The sequence below is a fragment of the Orcinus orca genome, chromosome 17, assembly GCF_937001465.1.
Source record: "Orcinus orca chromosome 17, mOrcOrc1.1, whole genome shotgun sequence".
NCBI classification, from domain to species: Eukaryota; Metazoa; Chordata; class Mammalia; order Artiodactyla; family Delphinidae; genus Orcinus; species Orcinus orca.
In genome coordinates this window covers 22,022,909-22,049,569 of record NC_064575.1, presented here as the reverse complement: position 1 = coordinate 22,049,569, position 26,661 = coordinate 22,022,909, and the positions used below count along the sequence as shown (strand labels likewise).

The window sequence follows — 26,661 nt, the reverse complement described above, 5'->3', positions numbered from 1 at the left end:
CCTGGGCTACCTGTTACCAGTAAAGAAGAAGTTGTGGTTGGATCATAACTGAATTCCCTTTCTGAAACTGTCAGAATCAAAGAAAGCTTGTAAACTATATGAGGTAGTAATGGTATTATTGAATGAATCTGGATTCAAATTCCAACTGTTTCTGAACAACTCTGTGGTAGTGGCAATCTCTCTGAGTCCAAGTTCCCTCATTTATAAAATATGACCATCATCACTTATCTTACAGAAAGTTAGATATATAAATTGTAAATCTTATAAACATTTAGCATAGTTGATGGTGGTAATACTACTGTTACTACTATGGCTATTGCTACTACAAATTAACATTTATATAACAGTGCTTACTACGTTTGGTATAGCTACTTTTCTAATTGCCTTCATATAAAACTCATTTAATCTTCAAAATAATCCTATGAAGTAGGAAGGATTAATAATTCCATTTTACAAAGGAGGCAACTGAGGCAAAGAGTAATTTACCCAAGGTGACAGACACAGTCAGTATGTTGCAGAACCAGGGGTAAGATGTTCAATACAGTGTTAATTCCCTCCCACTCTTTAGAAATTTAGTCACATCTTTTCATTTCAGAGATAAGCAATGTTGTGTTATATGATCAAGTAGGATACTTTAAAAAATGCCTTTATATTGGAAGTTCTCAAACTGGCTGAAATTCTTCCTTTTCTACTTATACAGCAAAGTGGGAGGGAGTCTCCCAAAATTTTAAAGGGCTATCTCCAAAATACATGCAGGAAATAACAACATCTACTATTTTTCAAATGCCCATTACATGCCAAATATGATACCAGGTACTATGCATACTTTGCTTCTTTAATCTTCACAAAATCTCAGAAGATATTATTCCCATTTTAAAGTTGAAGAAACTCATATTCAGAGATTAAGTGAAGTGCAAAGCTATTACATGGACAGAGTGTTTGAACTTGAATTTAGGTGGGTCTTATTACAAATCTTATATTCAATATGCAAGCCCATCCATGAGGTGTATTCTACTCTACTTTTATACAGCCTCTCTAGGGATGTTGTAGAACTATCACATGCCTTTTTAGGAACTCAATCTCTGAAAATTCATTGCCAAAGGATGGCAATTCCTCCAAGTAATAAGAGTTATAAGAGAATCAGGAAGGACACATTTCTTTTTTTGGGGGGCTCTAGAATAAAGTCTTGTTAGAAATCCTATCACCTTCATATAATATGTGTATGAGATATATAGATAATGCAAACAAACCCATGCATATACACACACAACTTCATTATCAATAGTTATTCAAATAATTAGAAAATTTTAAAAATTAAGGAAAAATATAAGGTCATCATTATCAACTACAGCTTCCATTATTCAATGCCAATCGTGTACTTTTAGTAACATCTATGAAGTAGAATCGGAATGTTGAGAACCATTCTTAAGAGACTGGAGAACTAGAACCATTTTGAGCAGTACTTAAAACACGTTGCCCCAGTCTCACATGGTCAACACATTTTTCTTCCTGGCCAGAGTCTGAAAAGTGCTACCCATATTATGTATCTATAGTCTGCCTGCTATAGTTCAAGCAATAACAAAGAGGGTTTAATTTTGGAACTGCACTTAATCTACCTCACTGCTAATCACTGTTTCTTTGAGATCTGCTTCAGAGGGTACAGAGAGCTAGAGTACAAAGAAAAAGGCTCAGGGCACAAATTTTTCCTTCTAGGATTTATCACTAACTACTTAAAAATAACACATGACGGCTGCTAACGCATCAAAGACTTTTCCCATCTTTGTTTTATTGTATATCTAGTTAAATTTATTATAATCTAGTGTTAAGAGAATGTAGCGGGCCTTGGTTTAAAATTTAAGTAAACTCTATTTAACAACATATTTTTCAATGTTAATAAGTAGTTTAACTTATGAGACCCTAAGTTCATCATTTTAAGATGAGAGGGCTAGACTTGGTTTGGGGGCCCAAACTAGTAAACCTTGAAGGCCTGTGCAGGAGAGCTCCAAGACTGCCACTGCCACTCTTGCCTCACTCAGTCTGCTAGGCCAGTACACAGAGGGGAGTGTGCTTGGCAGTGTCATAACCTTTTCCCTGTTTTATGTGGAATTTGTAACCATCTAACAAAAAGACTGAGGATCCTGGATTGAATGTTTTCTAAGATTTCTTTTTTCTCCAGCTTTTTTATAATAATTTATTGTCTGCTTAACTAAAAGATAATCCAACAGTGTTATATATGATGTAATATTCCCCGTATTCTTCTTTAAAAAATGTTACTCCTAAAAAAGAGCTTCATAAAAATAACAATTATTGAAGGTGACTCCTATTTCGAGCCTCTAAAAATTAAAATTTAATGGAATAAAATGAAAGCTCTAAAAACAGATTTAGGACAATAGAAATGTTCATCAAAAATCAAAGTGTGATAAATCCTAGAAGAGTATTTAATACTTCTTGGCTTAAAAATGATTAAAATAAAAAAAAATTAAGTATAGGAATGTACAAATTTACAGTGTTCCGTTATATAAAGCCTTTAAGGAAATATCTGAAAAAGATTAATCAAACTGAGTTACAAATACTTACTTGTAAATGGGTAATAACTCATGTCTTTTGATGGCACTGTCTGATTTTGTATCACTGTCATGCAACCTTTGCACATTTCTTCCAGTTCGAAGTGGAGGGCCTAACTTGTCCATCTTACTATTAAAATATATAAAGGTGTACCCATAAGGAGAATGCTACTGTTTGTTTCTTTATATTAAAAAAAATTTTTTTTAAGACATTATTCTGGTTCATCAGAAATCCAACCCCCAAGCTCTTAATTATCTGCCAGGGTAAGGACTAACGTCAAAAAAGAATCCTCAGATAGTTCATACAATGTCCATTATTAGATAAGAATATGCTGACTATGCAGGCCACCCTGCCAGTTTTGATAAATATCCTAACAAATCCCACACTTACACACAGCAGGGCAATGGAATCAATAAAAAAAAAACTTTAGAAGGATTTGTTTCAAAGAAAATTTGTGAAGCCAGAGATGAACTGAAAGTTGTTAGTCTGGTAAATAAAGACAGATTTGACGTTTGTTCTTGTGGAGCTCACAAATAATCTAATTTTCCCCTTCCTTGAATCATAGAACCTTTCTCTGTTTTCTTCTTTATTATTTTATGATTTCCCCTACCTTTAAAAATTCCAAATATAAAATAATGAATCAAATAATGTATTTTTATCTTTATCCCTATCTGACTTTCTAACAAAGAATGACTATTTCTAAAATTTATCCAGAGAAATGTAAAACATGATCCTATGAAAATGTGGATGGCAATTCTAAAAATCACATGTAAAAATGTTAAGTGGTCATGCCATCTGAAGCTTACTAATTTTTTTTTAACCAGAAGTATAAAGGATTTCCAGCTAGTGAATAACAGAAAAACTACAGGCTTGCAAAGAACTCATTGTTTTACATCAACCAAATTATATTATCACCAACCAATATCCATTCATAGTAGGGAGCAGGGAAAATTAAATTAGGAAACTAGAACTATCTTAAATGACTACTGAATGACACATCACTGCTTGATAACTTAAAAAGTATCGGGCTTCCCTGGTGGCGCAGTGGTTGAGAGTCCGCCTGCCGATGCAGGGCACACGGGTTCGTGCCCCGGTCCAGGAAGATCCCACATGCCGCGGAGCGGCTAGGCCCGTGAGCCATGGCCACTGGGCCTGCGCGTCCGGAGCCTGTGCTCCGCAACGGGAGAGGCCACAACAGTGAGAGGCCCGCATACCGCAAAAAAAAAAAAAAAAGTATAGTTTTTTTAAAGGGATTTTTTTTTTTTAAACTCATTTAAACCCTGAGCACCTACTATGTATCAGGCACTGTGCTAAATTCTGGGGATATTGTGGCAAATAAGACAGACCTGATGCTTTGTTCTTACTAAGGAGTTTAGTGTCTAAAAAGAATTTGTTCATTCCTCTAGATAATAAGGGTCTCTAAGGAAGGACACATTTTATCCACTTTCTGTTCCTTCAGTATCCTATACATAGCAGGCATTTTGATGTAAAAGGTGATATTAATATTTTGCTGGTGGTGATACTTAAATTAGGTGTTTACATCATACTCCCAAAAACATTTTAAAGGATTTTTTAGATGCCTCCATTAAATATATGTATACATATCAAAATTTCTGAAATTTCTGAGACATTAGTCTCAGAACATTAATTCTGAGACTCTTGTCTCAGAATATTAATTTTATGGGCTTTATTTGTGAGAAATTACTGGAAAATTCACCTATTTCGAATTTTACTTAAGAAATCAGATTTCTCTTTAAATTACTTAATAACAATCAAAACATTATTGTTCCAAACAGTGTTTATCTCACAAAAGCCATCTGTGGATTTGGAAAAAGAAATAAAAAATCTTACTTTCTTCCTCAGAAAAAAGTTATTGCAATTAAAATTTAAAAATTTAGAAACATTTTAAAAATGAATTCCTCTAACATGATAAGAACTATTAAAATCTTATGTACGATAAAACAAAGGAGTAAAATCTAAAGGTAATTATCTAGTGGGAATATTACATATTTTCCATATATGAAAAAACTGCTAGTATTTTTCAGATTTTAAAAACATAATTAAAAGGCAGTTCCAATGATGATTTTACTGTACCACATACCTGTGTTATGAAATTCAACTCAATTGATATATCTACCTATGTATATGTATGTGTGTGTTCAAATGTTACTTAGGCTAAATGTTAGCATATGTTGTATTAAGCTCAAATCACTTGAACTTATGTTCCAGTAAAATCTGCTACTGTTATGCTGTTATTATCAAGGTCTAACTGTACAAAAATAAAATTTAAAAATTTCATAATGTAATCAAGATTATATAATACATAAATTTATACATAAAGTATTTTCTATAATTTTTAATAAATATAATTTTATATAAATGAATTTGTATATTTAAGTGTTTTTACATATAAATTTTGCTTACATATATATTTTAAATACCATGAAATAACAGTCAATGTTGGGCTAATTAAATACATTTTAAAATTATCCTGGGACCTAATTAAACTTAAAGGCTTTTGCACAGCAAAAGAAACCATTAACAAAACAAAAAGACAACCAACTGAATGGCAGAAAATATTTGCAAGTAATACGACCCTTAAGGGGTTAATATCCAAAATATAAACAGCTCATACAACTCAACATTAAAAAAAACAAACAAAAGACCTGAATAGACGTTTTTCCAAAGACACCTACAGATGGCCAACAGGCACATGAAAAGATGCTCATCATTGTTAATCATCAGAGAAATGCAAATCAAAACCACAATGAGCTATCAAAACTTACACCTGTCAGAAAGGCTACCATCAAAACGACCGCAAACAACAAACGTTGGTGAGGATGTGGAGAAAAGGGAGCCCTTGTACACTACTAGTGAAAATGTAAACTGGTGCAGCTATTGTGGAAAACGGTAAGGAGGTTTCTCAAAAAACTAAAAATAGAACTACCATATGGCCCAGTAATTCCACTCCTGGGTACAGATCCAAAAAAAAACACTAATTCAAAAGGATACATGCACCCAATGTTCATAGTGCCATTACTTACAATTGCCAAGATATGGAAGCAACCTAAGTGTCCATCAACAGATGAATGGATAAAGAAGATGTGATATATACATATATATGTACATATATACACATACACACACATAATGAATACATACACATACACACACACACACACACACACACACACACACACACACACCCCGGAATACTATACAGCCTTAAAAAGAAATGAAATTTTGCCATTTGCAACAATATGGATGGACTTGGAGGGTATTATTATGCTAAGTGAACATAAGTCAGAGAAAGACAAATACTGTATGGTATCACTTATATGTGGAATCTAAAAAATAAAATAAAATAGTGAATATAACATAAAAGAAACAGACTCACAGATATAGAGAAAAAGCTAGCGGTTACCAGTGCGGAGATGGAAGGAGGGAGGGAGAGTTTGGGGCAAGAGATTAAGAGGTTCCAACTACCATGTATAAAATAAACAGGCTACAAGGATATACTGAACAACACAAGGAATACAGCCAATATTTTATAAGAACTATAAATGGATTATAACCTTAAAAACTGTGAATCACTATGTTGCACACCTGAAACATATAATACTGTACATCAACTATACTTCAATAAAAAATTTAAAAGGTAAAATTATCAGTTTATGAAAGAAGACCTTTCAAATACTTAAACGGTTCCCTAAACTGACTCGGATCCAGACCATATACCATCTTCCTATTTACTTCAGTGAACAAGAACACTTCTTTGCTCACGTCTCCTTTTCTATTAAACCCCTTCTTTTCTGTCCCTATACCTTCAGTAGCACTAAAGATAAGTCAAAGCAGGAACAAGATAAAGGGATATTTGAAAAGAAACTGAAATCTTTGCAAAAGTAGTGACATATTTTCAAAAGCAATTTAAAGTTTTAAACCCAACTGATTGCTCTTTGGTCAAAGTTCCTTCCTTCTCTATGTCTTTCTTGGTCTTGCACACCATCAGTAACTGACTTAAGGAAGTGAATAAAACAAGTAAAGGAACCAGGAGTTCTCTATTACATGTTTGGCCTGCCCTCAGGGGCCTTAGATGTTTCAAGTTATGAAAAAAAAAATCACCTTTGTTGATTTTAATATTGAATTTATACATCTATCTACGTTGGGGGTTACTTTGTTAATAAATTTTGAAAAAGTACAATGAGAAATCTACTTTATAATGTATTTTTACATTATTTACAAAGTTTGAGAAATTTCAATTTGATAGTAATAATTATGGACTATCAATATCAATGTTTTTAGAGTGCCTCTATGCTATTTTTCTTTTAAAGGGTCCAATTCAGTAATGACAGTGATACACCCAAGGTCTGAAAGAAATTAAGGCAGGAATAAACAAATCCATTCAGCAGTAAAAGAAGTCTTGCTACTGCTAAGGAAAAAAAAGGAAGGTATTTTGAAGCCAAGCAAGCACACCTACACAGGGTAAATCTGGTGCAGAATAAGCAATTCTACACATAACGTAGAATCCCATACGAAATTCAAGGATATGTCCTGAAATTGGCACCTAGATTTGGTCAGAATCAACATGAAAGTGTATTTTTAATCCCTTATTGTTCTTTCAATTCAACCACAGTAATGTGTTTGAATGGATTAATAAAAGGTTTTTTTAAAAAAACCCTTTGGTTCACGGGAACACTAATCTTTGGCCTAACTTCCTAGATATTCCACATGACTTAAAAACAGTTCCATCCTTGGGAATAAATGAAGAATCCTTAAAACCCATACCTTCAAATTATAAATATCTAATTCCTATGATAACTCGCTCATTCAGAAAAAAAGGGAGTGGCAAACTTTTCCTGTAAAAAGCCAGACAGTAAGTATTTTAGGCTTTGTAAGCCACACCATCTCTGTCACACTCAACTTTGTCACTGTAGCATGAATGCAGCCACAGACAATATATAAACAATTGGGTGTGGCAATGTTCCAATAAAAACAATTGTTGGGGGCTTCCCTGGTGGCGCAGTGGTTGAGAGTCCGCCTGCCGATGCAGGGGACACGGGTTTGTGCCCCGGTCTGGGAAGATCCCACATGCCGCGGGGCCGCTAGGCCCGTGAGCCATGGCCGCTGAGCCTGCGCGTCTGGAGCCTGTGCTCCGCAACGGGAGAGGCCACAACAGTGAGAGGCCCGCGTACTGGAAAAAAAAAAAAAAAGAAAAAGTACAAAAAGATCACCTGCTCTAAAATATCAAAATTCCATACATGAGAGCATGCCAGTATTTTAAGATTTTGAAAATCTAAATGAAAGGCAGATTTCAATGATGATCTTTAAAATTTTACTATAGTTATGATAAATATCACTAGATTATCCTGTATTACTAGACAAAAACACTTAACTTTTTGTCAAGCTAATACATTTCTATAGATGATAAACTCTTCAATTTTGACCTAGACTTTTTAAAAGGACTATCTCTAGTTGCATGTAACTGCTATGATATCATTAGTATATCTAGAAAGGAACAATACTTTGGCAGGCTTTCCAAATATTCATAGCTGAATGAGCATTTTAAAAAATATTTGGCAACAGTATCAATCTATTTCTAATTTGAGACAAACTTTAACCTAGGGAAGGTCCTTGTTTATTGTTGATACCATTAGAATGAACCCTTAGAAAATAAGCCACTCAGTCCTGTACGACTGTAACAAAGCAGAATAAAATAAAAAAAATGATGTCTGAAATAATTTGGGGAAAAAATTTATCAAGTGGTATTTTGTATCTTTGTAGACATCTATAGCTCTGATAATTTGAGGCACTCAAAGTTTTGAAATCTGTCATAAAATTAATGACAAATTAATTTTAATCCTAAACTCATCAATCCTATATAGATAATGTAGTATCTCAATTCCATGGCAAAGTGAGCTTCCCTAGTCCAACAGCCTAAATCATTGTTATCCACAAAAGAAGCCAAACTCTGAAATTCTAGGTTGTGGCATTTCTATATCAATATTAAAAGACAGAGAAATTCAGAAAAATCTAAATAATGGTCCACACAAACCACACACATCAAAAGATTGGCTTATAAGAAAAGCCTGCTTCCACTCATACAAAAATATACTTAAAAACTAGACATTTGGGCTTCCCTGGTGGCACAGTGGTTGAGAGTCCGCCTGCCGATGCAGGGGACACGGGTTTGTGCTCCGGTCCGGGAAGATCCCACATGCCACGGAGCGGCTGGGCCCGTGAGCCATGGCCGCTGAGCCTGCGCATCCGGAGCCTGTGCTCCGCAACGGGAGAGGCCGCAACAGTGAGAGGCCCGCGTACCACAAAAAAAAGAAAAAAAAACCTAGACATTTATTTCTCACTTTTGTTAATATAAAGTATGAGAAACTAATTTCTTTTTTTTTTTTATTAAAAAGTGCTCCTTACATGCATTCTGTTTCTCTAGTTTTACCACATCTATTACATTATATCTCAAAGTAAACTCCTGTTTTTCAGAGTAACTGAACAGAAGTAAATCTTTGAAATTTGACACTTTAGCTATTGAAAATTATCAGCTGAAGTATTCATTTAAGCTAGTAATTAACCATTAAGAAAAAACAATTCTCAAGACATGACTATGTAAACTCTCTGATACAATTCAAGCATGGCAATATTTATTTAAAAGCTCTGTGTTTCATCATATGTCTAAAATCTCTAGGAGTAAAGAAAATCATCTTTTAGCTAAGAAAAAAATTTTCTATCAGGGGTATGTTTTGCTTAAATAAAAATTCTGTTTAAATCAGTCAACCCACAGGTTGTCTAGAATTATCAAACATATGAGAATTTTTCCAAGTAAAAAGATAAATTTTTCTGTGGTATGACTCCAATATATGCTAAACATTACAGACCACTGATATGTATGATTAAAGCTGACCACAATAAAGATTATATATACCAGGCTCTAAATAATCAAGCCACTAAAACGACTCATTTTACTAATCTCAGAAGGGTGCTCAACTGCTTGAACATCACAGCTAGTCAGATGTCTTAATTCTATCTTTACTCAATCCTGAATTATCTGTGTCAATAAAAATGATTATTATCATATAAACCTCTAGTAATTTTCTTACCACTACCAGACCATGATTCTGTGATGGGTCAAAAAATTGACAAATGAGGAATTTATTGATTCACTATTTTTTTCATATATTCACCAAAAATTTGTGTGCCTATACGCCAAGCATTATACTATTTACATTTTGTAGTTATATCTGTAAGCAAAGCAGACACAGGGCTTTGCTATCACAGAGCTTATAATCCAGTAAGGGCAAGAGACAAATCATTACCTCAATAATCTAAAAAACATAACCAGCTGTGCCACTAAATAGTCATGAAGGATTCTATTCAATATAGTAATACAGTAATGTTCCAGTTAATACAGTAATATATTGATCAGAAGCACACATCACCACTCTCCTTCCAGTAGTTGGAAACAATGCCTTTAACACATAAGGATCATATATAAAATTGGGATTTAAGCAGTTATGTTTGACAGTTTAATATAATATGGGACCACCAAAAATTTTAAATCTTTATAGCACTGTAGCAGCACATAACTTATAAAATTCTTGTGCCTAAAGCCTTTGCTAGTTAGTAAAAAATTTTCTCCTAAAGATAAATGTTGGTCAGATTTTCTTAGATCATCTGTCAAGGTGTAAGCAGTCACAGAAAGTTGTCAGAGCGAGACAGAGAAAAGAGATATGCACAAAGTCATATAGGTATTTAGGGGCAAAGTAGGATCTAGAAGCCTAGCTCTCTAATCCAAAGTCAGTAACCCTTTTCATCTTACCAGCCAGCTTCACATGTCCTCTTTTAAAAACGGTGTCAGTACAACTTAATAGTGTCAACTGATAAAATTACCAGTATGAAAGGAAAGGTACTAAAAAACTACCAGCCTTTAATTCATAATCAACTAAATGAAGCTACTGGTTGTAAAGTTAAAACATATTGCTATGTCTATACTTCAGTTAAATATCTAGTGGGTCAACTCAGCAGAGAAGCAAAACAAACAAACAAAAATCGATGAGTTTTTTTTAGCACTGGAAGATGAGCTTTTTACTTTTCAACCACCTGTTCTACTGATAACCTGTCTCTTTCTTAAGGATAGCCTGTCTCTTCTTTTTGGAAGCACAACAAAGAGGAAAGACATTTAACTAATCAGATCTCATTCTTTTTCTACAATAATTACATTAAACTCTTTTTAGGTCTTACACTTTCTATGTAGTCCAAATTAGGAAACAAAAGGCAGTTAGTCTCTATGGATAGATACCATCATATATATTTCCTACATAAAAACCAAAGTGAGAACCTAGATCTGAAAATAATGTACGCTATGTTTCCTAAATCAACTTTATCAGTATGTGTAAAGATAAAGAATAAGGCCGCATTGCCAAAGATAATCATATGGCAATTTCTTAATTTTCTAGTTTATCAAAATGGAAAATGAGTTTCTACTGGAATAGAAAGACTTCTATTAAAAACTCTAGTGTTATCAACAAATTTTCCCAGATTAAAATAATTGTTGAAAGCTTAATTATGCTACTTTATTAAAAGCCATGTATATAAAACCATAGAAAGACAAAAAGTATTTTAAAATTATTAAATTTTTATAGCTTCTATCAAAGTATACATGGAATTTGTATCCCACATACTTCTAATAGCAGGATCATCTTTTTAAAATTTATATATATTTTATGATTGTATAATATTCTTTTGTAGATTTTCACAATTTGCTATTCAAACAAAGCTAGACATTTGGGTGATTTTTTTTTTTTTTTTTACTTTACAGAAAAAACATGAAAAGAGACCAGTGTTTACTGCCAAAGAGACTCCAATTTGTATCCTGCTTCCAACTCTTAACACCTGTGTAGCTTTGAGCGAATTACTCTGCTTCTCTGATCCTCTCATCCTATGGCAGTGGGTAGTTTTAATAAAAATAATGTAAAATATCTAGCACAGTGCCTGATACGTGCTTAAAAAATAATGATTATAAAAATCCACCATATTTTAAGTGATTTCCTTAGACTAGATTCCCAGAAATAAAATTATTCAGTCGAAGATATGAATGTTTTTAAGACTCTTGATAAATGCCACCAGATTTTCTTCCTAACTGGTTATACTAATTTAGATTCTCAATAGCAGTGTGTGAGCTCCTGATGAGCAATACGTTAAAAGACAAACTTAGAAATTAAGATTAATGAAAAAGCCAATTACCTAAACAAAATAAAACCTTAGTATCGTGTGTGTATATATATATGTATATATGTATCACTAATAAATTAAATTCAATGTAGACTTACCCTACATGAGGGACTGCTATCCCTTTATGGGAGGGAGACAAGGTCTGAAGTTTGCTTCCCAAAGAGCTGCTAACTGAAGACACTTTACCTGAAGGAACACCTTATAATAAAAAAGGTATTAGTTTTAACGACAGTCTGAAAAACAAAAATCACATAAAACAGAGCATCTGACAAGGAAAACAGTGCTTTAGTGGCAATAAATCTTTGTGGCAAAATAACAAAATGAGTCATCAAATAAGAAAAAAAAATTAAATAAAATTTCCAGGGAACAACATACACATCCTTCATTTATAATTTCTGTATTTCTTTCTTACAATTTATATACAAATAAAGATACACTTCAGTAATCAATATTTCCTTCAAATCATTAAATATTTGTCTACTAAGGATAACTGTCAAGTTCAGAGAGGGACAGGCAGAAATGAGGGGAAAAATACTGCGGTCGAAGAATCGAGAGAAGAACTTGGTTGACTATTCTCAAGAGATGATATATCACTACAACACTGAGGGTAGACATATAGCTAAAAAAAAAAGGACTATAAAATACCTAAAGTAGAAGCTACTGAAAGTTACTTTATTTCTAAACCAAAATAATTACTTATCCTCCACATCTCATCCTAATTATAAATCTATTTTGAATAATCCAGAACAGAATACTATATTCATTTCCTTTTGTACCAACACTGTTAAAAGAAAAAAAAAAATCAAGTTATTTTATGGATCTCATTACCTACAACAGTTTTGCTAGTGCCACTTGGCTGTGGTAATCGTGAAGATCCTGATGAGGTGGCTCCAGGAGAACTGGACTTTTTAAGTGCAGGAGGCTTATACTAAAATAATGAAAATAAAATATTTGATCATCACTCTTTGATTATGGATTGTAAACCAGTATTTCAAAAGCATACATTACCTTAAATGAGCAATCTTTTTATTAGTTCCTGGATTATCCAAATTTAGAAAGTGCAGGTTAAAATATATCACCTCACAGAAAGGTTTCCCAAAATATGTTTCTTCTCAAAACTGGAGTACTAAAAGTTTGGCTCAGATGTTGTACTGCTAAAATAAACTAAGAGCAACTTTTCCTCATTCAAAGAAAACAAAATGGATGAAATGGAAAAAAAATTTCCTCAATGTTAAGATTTTTTTTTTTTTTTTTTTTGCGGTACGTGGGCCTCTCACTGCTGTGGCCTCTCCCGTTGAGGAGCACAGGCTCCGGACGCGCAGGCTCAGCGGCCATGGCTCACGGGCCCAGCCGCTCCGCGGCATGTGGGATCTTCCCGGACTGGGGCACAATCCCGTGTCCCCTGCATCAGCAGGCAGACCCCCAACTACTGCGCCACCAGGGAAGCCCTCAATGTTAAGATTTTAAATGCCAACCATAATAACAGAAAAACTTCGAAACACCCAATGATGCTCACTCAGTGGTGTAGCTTTAAAGGTCAATATTCTTACATGTTCCTGGGTATGGTTTTATATTTCATATATATAATCCAGTCATATTTCTTACTGATAAAAATTCATAAGAGTACCTATCAGTCTGAACAAGTTTTACAATAGCTGCTTAATGGATTATTGCCCCAGTGTGGAGAGAAAGAGCTAATTCTGGCTTTATTAACCTCACCAGACCATGTTAGATGAATGGGATGTGGGCTGAGAAAGATAGGGTATTTTAGCTTATCTCGTTTATTCTCATTTTTTCTCTCTTCTCTAGAGATATCACCGTTAATTTTATTTTACTGTCTCTTACTTGAGCCAAATTTTGCTCTGTTACTGAATTTAAAAGAATCTTATTGAACGCCCACTCCAAGATAAAGAAGTGAATTTGCCCAGGGTTACACCCCAACTTAACAACAAAATAGGAATTAAGACTCACGCCACCTTAGTTCTAGCTCTATACTCCAACTATAAGGTGATGACTTGCATGTATGTGTACTTGAGCCCAATGCATTATTTAGATTGCTTTGGACTTAATGAGAAAAATTGTTTTTAAACCTAATTTTCAAAAATCAAATCACATTTATAACCTATAATCAGTACAAAATTTAAGATGTGCTTGCTACTAATGAAAACTGCTAAGCACAAATTTTGAACTCAAATATTCTCTCTCTTCAAAATTCAGTGTCTGACCTTGTGCAAAAACAAATCTTGGTAAAATGGTCTCTCTCTCTCCCTCTCTCTCTCCCTCTCTCTCTCTCTCTCTCTCACACACACACACACACACACACACACACACACACACACACACACACAAATAACATGGACATTTGGCAGTATAATGCCAGAAACTGCAATTTCTTAAGCACTTGGCAACTAGAAAACCTTCGATAACCGTCTGTCAAATGAACAAATGACTAGGAGACTTTGGAGATGAGCCATATAAATATACTGTTTCTTTGAAAACCTAAGGGGTATTTCTGGTTAGTGTCAGTCTCTCCTACTAAAATACCAATGCTAATGAAGACATTAGGCAAGATTTTAAAACTAACAATATGGAAAAAAAGACCTAACGAAGATTTGTCAAAATATTAGAGGCATGTCTACTAAAAATAGGGTCAATAAAATTGGATTAAGAAACAGGATTGGTGACCCACTCATACTGTGCTAATTACCAAAAACAGAGCAAAATGATTAGCATTAATAAGATACTGGTATAGCATATTACACATTGAGAGGTCAAATTTTAGGCAGGAAGGGCCCTGGCAGCATTATATACCGGTACTAGAAATTTTTATTCACATATTAGGAATTACTATTATTAATTAATGGCTTACAAACAGAAAAAGGCAGAATATTCCTTTCAAAAGGTGCTTTGTTTTTCCCCTCCGTAGAGACCTCCTACTATTTTACTCAATTTTTTGGTCAGATCTGAGATGACGAGAACCTAGCCCAACTTTATCTATCTCCTATAATATTTCCTATTACTTTCAACCCAAACTAGTCATGTTAGTTTCCTTACTGAATCCTCATACTACTCTGAATGCCTCTTGTTCAAAACATATTCACCTGTCTCTCAGTAACTTGCTGTTCCCCTGACCTAGATAATATGACTCCTTCCTTACTGACCTGTATTTTATCTATTCTACAACATCAAGCTGAAATTCTACTGGTAGGCTTTCAGGATGACTCTAGCTAGCAACCATTTTGTATAAAATTACTTTAATGATCAAAAGAACAAACTCTGATTTTATAGTTATACTCAATACATATTTCATTCGTCATATAAGTATTTGTTAGGTGATTATTTCATGTGTTTTTATACAGATCACAAATCTAATAAATTGTGTTAGTAACATATTTATATTTACGAAGACTTTTTATTGAAACTGGAAAAAGCTTAAAGAACGTGGAGGATGTTCATTTCTGATAAAATGGTAAAAGGAACTATTTGTACCAATCCTTCAACTAAAAAATTTTAAATGCTGAGGAAAGTATAAAAAATCATTTTAAAAGCACTGAATGTCAGATGAGAGGAAAAAGAACTGCCAGGCCAACACCATGTGAGATTGTAACAGGGTCTGGCCATCACATGGATTTGCTTTATGATTATGCATTACTAGATGGTACAGCAAACTAAAGCCAGTAATTTAATTTAATGTGTCTCCAGACTGGTAGATACCTGGAATAAACAAGCACAAATTTTCTCTAAAAAAGGCACTTCACAAGATTAATCCTCGAGAATAACATTTTAAGGGCAACAGCAGAAAATGGTCAATAATAATTACAAACATAATGATATAAGGAACCACAAATGAAAAAAGAAAGCAAGAACATATCCATAAAGGTCACATGATGTAACAATTATCAGACACATAACATAAAACAATTATGCTTACTACATTCAAAGATATAAAAGACAACTTTGAAAATATCAACAGGGAATTGGAAACTATAGAAAGTAACATAGAAAATTAGAAGAAGAAATTAAAAATAAAATAACAGATTACAAATTCAATGGTGGAGAAATGAAGCAGCTGTATAATCCTCCTATAGATAATCTATAATCCTCCTTATAGATACAGATATAATCCTCCTATAGATTTAAAAAAAGGATTTTAAGAGATTAGAAATCATCCAAAAGCAGTCCTTCTGGAAACTGTGTATCTCTGGGTTTAATTTCAGGAAACGAGAAAGAGAAGGGAAGTGGAAGGGAAGGGGAAAGGGGAGACAAGAAAAGGAAAATGAATACAGGAAAGCATGACCCATATTCAGCAAAAAAAAGTCAACAGAAACTGACTTCAAGTGGGCACAGGTGTGTAAGACTTTGTAATTAAGAATTTCAAAACAGTTATTATAAATATGTTCAAAAATTAAAGGAACATATACACAAGAATTAAAGGGAAATATGGTAACAGTGAATGAACAATATAGGGAATCTCAACAGAGAAATGAATGTAAAATATATGCATTTTTTCAGATAACCAAAAACAGAGAATTCATTGCCAGCAGATCTGTACTATTAGAAGGCTAAAGAAACTTATTCGGGCTGAAGGAAAATGACTAAATATGGCAACAGAGATTTATAAGAAGAAATGAAGAGGTCTGGAAATGATAATATGTGAGTAAATATAAAATGCAGAGTATATACATGTATGCATAAATATATATAGTGTGTGTGCCTATATACGTATAAATATATGTTCACATATTATTTTCTCCTAATTTCTTTAAAAGACAGATTTTAAAGCAGTAAGTATAACACTTATAACAATACGCATCAAGAGTATTGATGGCTTTATAATGTCTACAGAGTTTTACATATATACAACAACAGCACTAAGATTGGCGAGAGGTATATAAACATATCAATAGACAGGGTTAAGTTAAAGATGCATTTTGTTATTCCTAGAGTAACGACTTTAAAAAATATAGAGACTTATGGCTAGAAAGCCAATAGAGAAAATAAAATGTCTTCTACTAAAACAAGAGAGGCAAGGAAGAAGTAACAGAGGAATAAAAACAAAAATAAAGACAAAATAGAAAATAGCAACATAGCAGACCTAAACACAAACATATCAATGATTACATTAAGTGTAAATGCCAAAACACTTCAACAAACAGGTTGAGGTTGTCAGATGGATTAAAGAAAACTATAGGCTGTCTACAGAAGATGCAAACCTACAAATTTAAGTTAAAGAATAGAAGGAAAATTAGGATAATTAAGCTGAAACAGCTATGTTATCGATGAAACAAATTTCAACACAAGGAATGTCACTAAAGACAAAAAGGGACACTCCATATGATAAAAGAATCAATAAATACAGAAGATATTACATTTGTAAATGTAAAACACATTTAATAAGAGAAATTCAAAATACTTGAAGCAAAAACTGGCAAAATTAATGAGACAGAAAAGCTCACAATCATAAAGATTTTAACACATTTCTTAGTAACTGATGGAATAAAAAGAACATGGAAGATCTGAATGAAGCTACCAGCCACCTTACCTGACATTTATAAAACTTTATACCCAACAACTGCAGAATACACTCTGCTTTTCATATGCCACAGAACATTCATTAAGAGACCACATGCTAGGCAATTAAACAAATCCCAATAAGATAAAAATCTTACCAAGTACATTCTCAGACCAGAACAGAATTAAAACAACAACAAAACATCTAGAACAGCTCCAAACACAGTTGGCCCTCTGTATCCACGGGTTCTATATCCACTGGTTCCACATTTACAGGTTCCGAATCCATGGATTCAACTAACCACAGGTCAAAAAAAATTCCAAAAAGTTCCAAAAAGCAAAACTTGAATTTGCCACATGCACACAACTATTTACATATCATTTATACTGTATTTACAACTATTTACATAACATTTACATTGTATTAGATATTATAGGTAATCTAGAGATGATCTGATTAAAATATGTGGGAAGGATGTAGGTTATATGCAAACACTATGCAATTTTACATTAGGGACTTATCCTTGGTGGGGCAGGGAGCACGGGGTGGGGTTCCTGGAACCAGTCCCCCAAAGATACCAAGGGATGACTGTATCTGGAAGTAAATGACTCATATTTGACTTGACTTTGAGTAAAAGAAGTCACAAATTTAAAAATGTTTTGAACTGAATAAGAAAAAAAAAAAACACATTCAGATTTTTGAGATGTAGCTAAAGCAATGCTAGAGCAATAAAACCAAAAGCTGTTTCTCTGAAAAGATACAATGAAATCAATAAATCTCTAAACAGAATAATCAAGGGAAAAAAACTAACCAGAGGGAAAAAAAGAGAATACAAAATACCTGTATTAGGAATGAAAAAGAGGATATCACAACATATTTCTACGTTAAGAAGTTAACACCTTAGGTCAATAAATCCAATTACACAAATTACTTAAGAGATACAAATTGCCCAAACTGACACCAAGAAGAAATGAAAATCTGAACAGCTTTGTATCTACCCAAGAAAATGATGTCGATGAAAAGCTCTGAAAAAAAGAAAAACCCATACCTAGATGGCTTCACTGGTGAATTTTAGCAAACATACACAATAGGAATAATACCATTACTGTAAAAGTCTACAAAAAAAGAATTTACAAACTCTTTCAGGAAATGGAGGAGGAAATAACTGCAAATCCATATGAGGCTAGCATTTCCCTGATACCAAGACCAGCTAAAAACATCAAACAAAGAGAACTACACACCAATATTTCTCACAAGCATAGAGGCAATAATTCTAAATTTTAGCATATCAAATCCAATAATTTATAAAAAGAGCAATAATTCATAACAAAATAGAATTTATTCATAGAATGCAAAGTTGGTTTAACATCTGAAAATAAATAAGTGCAATTCATCACATTAACAGAGTAACAGAAAAACTATGGTATTTCAATAGATAAAGAGCGTTTGACAGAATGCAAAATGCATTCTCGGTTTAAAAAAGAACTCTCAGCAATTAGAAGAGAACTTTCTCAGCCTGACAAAGGGCATTAACAAAAATCCACAGCAATATCATACTCAGTGGTGAAAAACTGAATGGTTTTCACCTAAGAACAGGAAGAAAGCAACTCTCTTTCACAACTTTTACTCAACACTGGACTGAAAATTCTAGCTAGTGTAATAAATTATTACAGGGAGAAAAAGGCATAGAGATTGAAGAGAAGGTAGTAAAACTGTCCTTATTTACAGATGACATGATTATGTACACAGAAAAACCCTATGATATCTACAATAAGCTATTATAATTAATAAGTGAATTTAACAAAATAGTAGGGTGCAAGATTAGAAACAATGTCAAGATCAAACAAGATAAGGAAAACACTCTTGAAATAAATTTTGTTTTTCATCCTAAGAAAAAAAATTAGGTAATCGTGTATGATGATGGACATTAACTAGACTTATTGTGGTGATCACTTTGTAATATAAACAAATATTGAGTCATTAGGTTGTACACCTGAAACTAATATAATGTTCTACATCAATTATATTCAATTAAAAAAAAGAACACCTAAATAAGCAAGAAATATAACAAATTCATGGACTGGACAATTCAATATTAAGATGTTAATTTTCCCCAAATGATTTATATATTTAATGTAATTTCAATCAAGCACTAGTAGACTTTTTTTGTAGAAACTAGCAAAACAAAAAAATTTATATAAAATGTAAACAACCTAGAATAACCAAAGTAATTTTAAAAAGAAAAAACAAGTTGAAGAATTTAGACTACATGATTTTAAGGCTTATATGGTATAATATTTAGTATGGCAATAGTGTGGTATTGATAAAAGAACAGACATACAGATGAATGGAACAGAACAGTATGTCCTGAAATAGAACTAAAAATATACATTCAACTGATGATCAAACAAGGTGCTTTGGCAAATTCATTGGGTAAAGAAGTCTTTTCAACAAATGGTGCCGAAACAACAGATTATCCATATAGAAAAAAATTAACAATTGCCCTTTACTTCACATCATACAAATATTAGCTTGAAATAATCCACAGATCTAAATGTAAGAGCTAAAACTATAAAATTTCTAGAAGATAAAGGAGAAAAATCTTTGCAAGCTTGGTAAGGGTAAAGATTCCTTAGAACCAAGAAGAAAAAAAAGTCATAAAAGAAATAATTTATAAGTTAGACTTTATCAAAGTTTTAAGCTTTTGCTTTTCAAAAGCCATCCTTAAAAAAAAAAAAGCCAAGACACAGAAGGGAAGAAAATATTGTTAATACACATTTGAGAAAAGACTGAGAATATTTAACACATGCTTTCATTCAATAAGAGAACCTAATAAAAGGACCAGAAAAACCTTCCAGATACTTCACAGAAAACACAAATGACCAATAAGAACACAAAATGAGGGCTTCCCTGGTGGCGCAGTGGTTGAGAGTCCGCCTGCCGATGCAGGGACACAGGTTCGTGCCCTGGTCTGGGAAGATCCCACACGCTGTGGAGCGGCTGGGCCCGTGAGCCATGGCCCCTGAGCCTGCGCGTCCGGAGCCTCTGCTCCGCAGCAGGAGAGGCCACAGCAGTGAGAGGCCCGCGTACCGCAAAAAAAAAAAAAAAAAAAAAAAAGAACACAAAATGATACTAAAACTAATTGGTTTTTGGTTTTCAAAGAAATGTAAATTAAAATCACAACAATACACCACCATACACTCACTACAACAGCTAAAATGAAAAAGACTGATAATATTGAGTCTGGGAAAACCCAAGACAGTGAAGATATAAACTCAATCCCAGCTGATTCAATGCAATCCTAATCAAAAATCGAATATAGGTGGGTATATATGTGCACATGTGTGCAATGACGTTAAAAATATAATTTCAAATTTATGTGAAAATGCAAAGGACAAAAATTAGCTAAAACAACCTTAAAAAACAGAAGGTAGGAGAAAAAGTTCTACCAGATATCAAGATTTATAAAGCTAAGAACAAAGCCAGAGGTATCATGCTCCCCGCCTTCAGACTATAATATAAAGCTACAATAATCAAAATAGTATGGTACTGGCACAAAAATAACACACCTAGCTCAATGGAACAGAATAGAGAGCCCAGAAATAAACCCATGCATCTATGGTCAATTAATCTACAACAGGGAAGCAAGAATATACAAGGGAGGGCTTCCCTGGTGGCCCAGTGGTTGAGAGTCCGCCTGCCAATGCGGGGGACGCAGGTTCGTGCCCCGGTCCGGGAAGATCCCACATGCCACAGAGCAGCTGGGCCCGTGAGCCATGGCCACTGAGCCTGCGCATCCGGACCCTGTGCTCCGCAACAGGAGAGGCCACAACAGTGAGAGGCCTGCATACCACAAAAAAAAAAAAAAAAAAAAGAATATACAAGGGAGAAAAGACAGTCTGTTTAATTAAGTGGTGCTGAGAAAACTGGATGGCTACATATAAAAGAATGATTATAACATTTCCTCAAACCATATACAAAGATAAACTCAGAATGGATTAAGGACCTAAATGTAAGACCAGAAACCATAAAAATTCCTAGAAAACAAGCAGAACACTCTTTGACATAAGGCATAGCAATATTTTTTTTAGATATGCCTACTAAGGCAAAGGAAATAAATGAAAAATAAGTGAATGGGACCTAATTAAACCTAAGAGCTTTTGCACTGCCAAGGGAAACCACTGACAAAACAAAAAGACTACCACTGAGTGGGAGAAAATCATTTGCAAATGATGTGACTGATAAGGGATTAATATCCAAAATTTATAAACAGCTCATACAACTCAACATGAAGAAAACAAACAACCCAACTAAAAAATGGGCAGAAGAGCGCTTCCCTGGTGGCACAGTGGTTGAGAGCCCGCCTGCCGATGCAGGGGACACGGGTTGGTGCCCCGGCCTGGGAAGATCCCACATGCCATGGAGCGGCTAGGCCCGTGAGCCGTGGACACTGAGCCTGCGCGTCCAGAGCCTGTGCTCCGCGACGGGAGAGGCCACAACAGTGAGAGGCCCACGTACCGGAAAAAAAAAAAAAAAAAAAATGGGCAGAAGACCTAAATAGACATTTTTCCAAAGAAGACAGAGATGGCCAACAGACACATGAAAAAATGCTCAACACTGCTAATTATCAGAGAAATGCAAACCAAAACTACAGTGAGGTATCACCTCACTCCAGTCAGAATGGCTATCATCAAAAAGTCTACAAATAATAAACGCTGGAGAGAGTGGAGAAAAAGGAAACCTCCTACGCTGTTGGTGGGAATGTAAATTGGTAGAGCCACTATGGAGAACAGTATGGAGGTTCCTTAAAAAACTAAAAATAGAGTTACCATGTGATCCTGCAATCCGACTCCTGGGCATATATCTGGAAAAGACGAAAACTAATTCTAAAAGATACATGCACCCCAATGTTCACTGAAGCACTATTTACAATAGCCAAGACATGGAAGCAACCTAAATGTCCACTGACAGATGAATGGTTAAAGAAGATGTGGTATATACATATATACACAATGAAATATAACTATCCATTAAAAAGGAATTAAATATTGCCACTTGCAGCAACATAAATGGACCTAGAGAATATCATAGTAAGTGAAGTCAGAGAAAGACAAATACTGTATGATATCACTTACATGTGGAATCTAAAAAAAACAAACTAGTGAGTATAACAAAAAAACAGACTCACACATACAGAGAACAAACTAGTGGTTACCAGTGGAGTGATAGAAGGTGGGAGGGGCAAAATAGGCATAAGGGATTAAGCGATACAAACTACTATGTATAAAATAAATAAGCAACAAGGATATATTGTACAGCACAGGGAAATATAGCCATTATTATGTAATAAATTTAAATGAAGTATAATCTGTAAAAATACTGAATCACTATGCTATATACCTGAAACTAATATAATATTGTAAACCCACTATACTTCAATTAAAAAAAAATTCATAAAGCTATAGTAAATAAAAATATTAATGTGGTCTGGGGACTATATAAAAAGGCAAAAATTGATTATATGTAAAGTCAAAATAGTGACTACTTCATGGGTGTTGGGGGCTAGGAGTGAGAGAACATTACATTCTGGGAGTGAAACACTAGTGGAGGCTTTTGTAAGACTAACAATATTGTATTTCTCAACTTTCTTGTGGTTATGTATGTATTTATGTTTTATGCTTTGTTTTCTATGTGTATAATTTACAAAAAAAATAACAGGAAAATTGTAAGAAGAAATCTGAATAAAAGTGTTGTAAAAAATAAGAGCTTAGAGATATTTAAAATGTTAACTATGTTGATAACTTTTAAATATATATATTTCTCAAATTTTCCATAAAGAATAGGAATCCTTTTAATAATCAGAAAAATATTTATTAAAAATTGCATATCATCTTTCCAGACTTAAAACTTCATTACTTTAGAATAAGTAGGGTAAGAATCAATCAGAATACTGATTTGGAAATCAGAATATGATTTCCTATCACAATATGATTAGGAAAATTCTTAAATCATAAAATACTTATAGTATTGCTTTAAACTCATAAGGTAACTCAGTCTAGCCTAATCTGATGAAAGACTACTGCAGGATCTAAATTATGCATGAGTTATTTCAAAATAATTTGTTCTTTTAAAATAACAAGACATGTAATTTAGCATACATTAGATGATATTTTTGGTTTCCTATGTCTTCATGGGTCTACTTTAATACAACCATGCCTAAATTTGATAAAATTCCTCGTGAAGGATTATGACAGCTTAACTGAACGGTACAACTTCTTGTTTTTACCTATAAAAACCTGATCTTCACTGTGTTTGTATCATTATTTTGATTAGAGCAGGGTCAAAAAGTGGGCTGTAATCAGGCCAGATTACAGCTGCTAAATATGACAAGGAAGCATTTAAGCGTGTTTAGGAAAAGTACTCTATTTAGTTTACTAATGTAGATCCAGTACTGGGTACAGTGTCTGGTTCAAAGAGAGTACTCAAAAACTTCTTGAATGAATACAGATGAGAAAATATGGGGTCAGACTGAAATAAATATATATGACTAGGCATGGTATCAGAACTGATAAAATTTAAGGTGGGAACTTAAAAACTACTTGAATTTTACATTTACAAATCATCTGGCACCAAGCTGTTGGAATGCACACATTCTATTGTATTTCCTTTGCTCTACTATTTTATTCTTAAAACAAAATCCTATTGATGTTCTTAACTGTTCAAAAGATATACATTGTTTTCCATCTGTTTTGGAAATTCTTCTAAATGAGTTTTCTTCGCTATTCTTTCCCCACAATGATGATGGTAATAATGAAATGCTCCATTTCCAATAATATTAACAAAAATTCAATAGGAGGATTCTCTCAAGGAGGTCTCAATTGCAATGTGGTCTTTTAATCCAATATTTTATTCATAAGTAACAAAAAAATAGATTTGATTATTTACTGTTTGCTAAGTTTACAGTACTAAAAAAAAGTTTACAAATGAAAGCTTTGTGAAAAATAAAATTTGCTTAAAAGTATATTGTCAAAGTTTTTATGTGACAATATGCTTAAAGAAAAACAACAGTAGTGTAAAAATAAATTTAATATAACAAAATCCTTATATGGTTTATGGTTCTCTAAGTGCTTTCACATACATCATTTCATTTGCTTCTCACTATAGTTATGTAGATTACCACTTCACAGATGAAGAAATGAAGGCTTACATACATTAATGTCATTTGTCTAAAAGTTCAAAAGTAGCAGTCTGGATGTAACCCCATGTTTTCATTTTCTCAAATGTGTTACTCATATATAACATGGAAACATTCACAACTTACATGATTTTCAAATGTGGATTTTTATTGCAATTTTCTCATTCATCTAACCTCTCTAGTTTCCTCTGAATCTGCTGCATCTATTTTAAACTAATTTTCTCCCTTTTTTCCTAATACCTCTTTAAATCTGTATATTTTTAAGTCTTTACTAACTCAAGTCCACTTCAAATTTTGTTCTCAACTAGCCATTCAAATTTCTTACTAAATCCCTGAACAGTAATATATAAATTTTAGCAGGTGAGAAACTGTAGTTAAATGTGCTATAAAGAATAAACATAAAACTGTGAACTTAAAGTCATTTTCTCATTTATTTGTAGAAATGACCACAATGATTACCTGTGACCGAGAAATCGATTTTCCTTTGGTATCGGTAGAAAATTTGCCTTTATTACTGATACGTGCTGCCTGTTCTTTACAGAAATTTATATGTCTATCAGCTGCATTTTCATTAAATCTCCTCTGGCAATATGGACACTGAATATAATCTAAAACAGAAAAAAGAAACAGATTAGTAACATAATACTTGAAATGGGACATAAAGAGTTATAAGTTAGTAACTCAAGACACATAACATAAGTAACAACTGCTAAGCAAAAACTCTCACTTTCTTATAACCACCCAACCTGACTTATCTAAACTTAGTAAAGACATTTAAGAAAAAAAGTATTCTAGTATACGATAAACTGCAATTTTCTCCCAGCTTAGAATCAAATTTGAGGGGAAAAAAAAGATAAATCGTCCCTACATAAAAATGAATAAGTAAAGGAAAAATGTTAATTATTTTTTGCTTCTATATTACCATATGTTTTCATCACAAATATATATTTTCATAAGGTAGACTAGGTTAAGTAGTTAATAACACATTACATTAAATAAAAATTTACATAAAATAAAAATTTTAAATTTGGGCTCATCTGTTAAAATCTTTAATTTCAATTAGAGGAAAGCTGTCAAGAAATAATTTAATAGACTTTATACAGTTTTATTTTCTCTTAGAGATCCCAACAGATGGAATAATAAAAATATATCTCCTAACATAATTAATTCAAATTTAAGAAACAGCAAATGTTGCAGATTATATATTCTCCCCAAATGCAATATATAGTACAAACAAAACTTCTCACAAAATAAATCTTAAAGTTATCCCAGAAAGAACCAAATTTTATAGCACTGTGAAAGATTTCAATTCTATAAGATACAGAGAAGAAATAAATATAACAACTTAGCAGTGTCAAAAAAAAATCTTCAATTTATTTCAATAGGTTTACTTTTTGAGATGGAGTTTTTTGCCCTTTAGAATTTACACTCATCTGAATCTCAGAAATTTGTCCTGCTAACTAGTGAAATAGGTCTAAAATCTCTAATAACAAAGAAGTTGTTCTGTCAGGACTAAGAGATCAAAAAATTTCTGAAGTCCAAATTATCCTGAAGAACTGCCCCCTGCCCCCGCTCTGACTTAACATAAACATGAGAAATATAACTGTGTTGAATAAGATGAAATATACAAATACCTCTAAAACAAAGAGAAAATTCAACTTCATGGGGAAAATTAAGGTAGAAATAGAAGAGATGCAAACCCAAATGGAACATTCCAGAAATACTCATAGCATTAAAGTTAATTACTAAGACTCAAACAGGAGTTGGCAAACAAGGGCCCATGGGCCAAATCCAGCCTGCCTGGTGCATGTTTCTGGAACACTGCCACATTCATTCATTTACATATTTTCTGTGGCTGATTTCCTGCAACAGTGGCAGAGTTGAGGAGTTGAAACAGAGACCTTATGGACTGCATAACCTAAGATATTAACTATTGGTCCTTTATAGAAATTGTGTATCAACCCCTCCTTATAAAGATCATACCTAACTTGCTCTTTACTAAGAAATTAATCCCAACTTAGAATACTAACACAATTTTAATGCAGCTAACTTGTTATATTAAAATAACTACCTCTTGAGGCTACTCCATTAACCACTGTCAAAATGTCAACGGTGCTATTTTAAATCTTTCATCATCTCAATTATCTCATAT

At 33.3% G+C, this 26,661-nt stretch overlaps 1 protein-coding gene across 2 annotated transcripts in view; it reads right to left on the bottom strand.

Annotated features, from left to right (window-relative positions):
• ZC2HC1A (zinc finger C2HC-type containing 1A) overlaps nucleotides 1-26,661 on the bottom strand; it is a 59,818-nt gene that overhangs the window by 9,110 nt on the left and 24,047 nt on the right. Inside the window, exons 5-8 of one of the 2 annotated variants that reach the window (XM_033439856.2) lie at nucleotides 24,969-25,117; nucleotides 12,631-12,730; nucleotides 11,901-12,000; nucleotides 2,578-2,694 (exon numbers count right to left, since the gene is read on the bottom strand). In XM_033439856.2, coding sequence (XP_033295747.1) covers nucleotides 2,578-2,694; nucleotides 11,901-12,000; nucleotides 12,631-12,730; nucleotides 24,969-25,117 — 466 coding nt within the window. The remainder of the gene's footprint in view (nucleotides 1-2,577; nucleotides 2,695-11,900; nucleotides 12,001-12,630; nucleotides 12,731-24,968; nucleotides 25,118-26,661) is intronic. The other variant, XM_004276190.3, reaches the window with a different exon arrangement.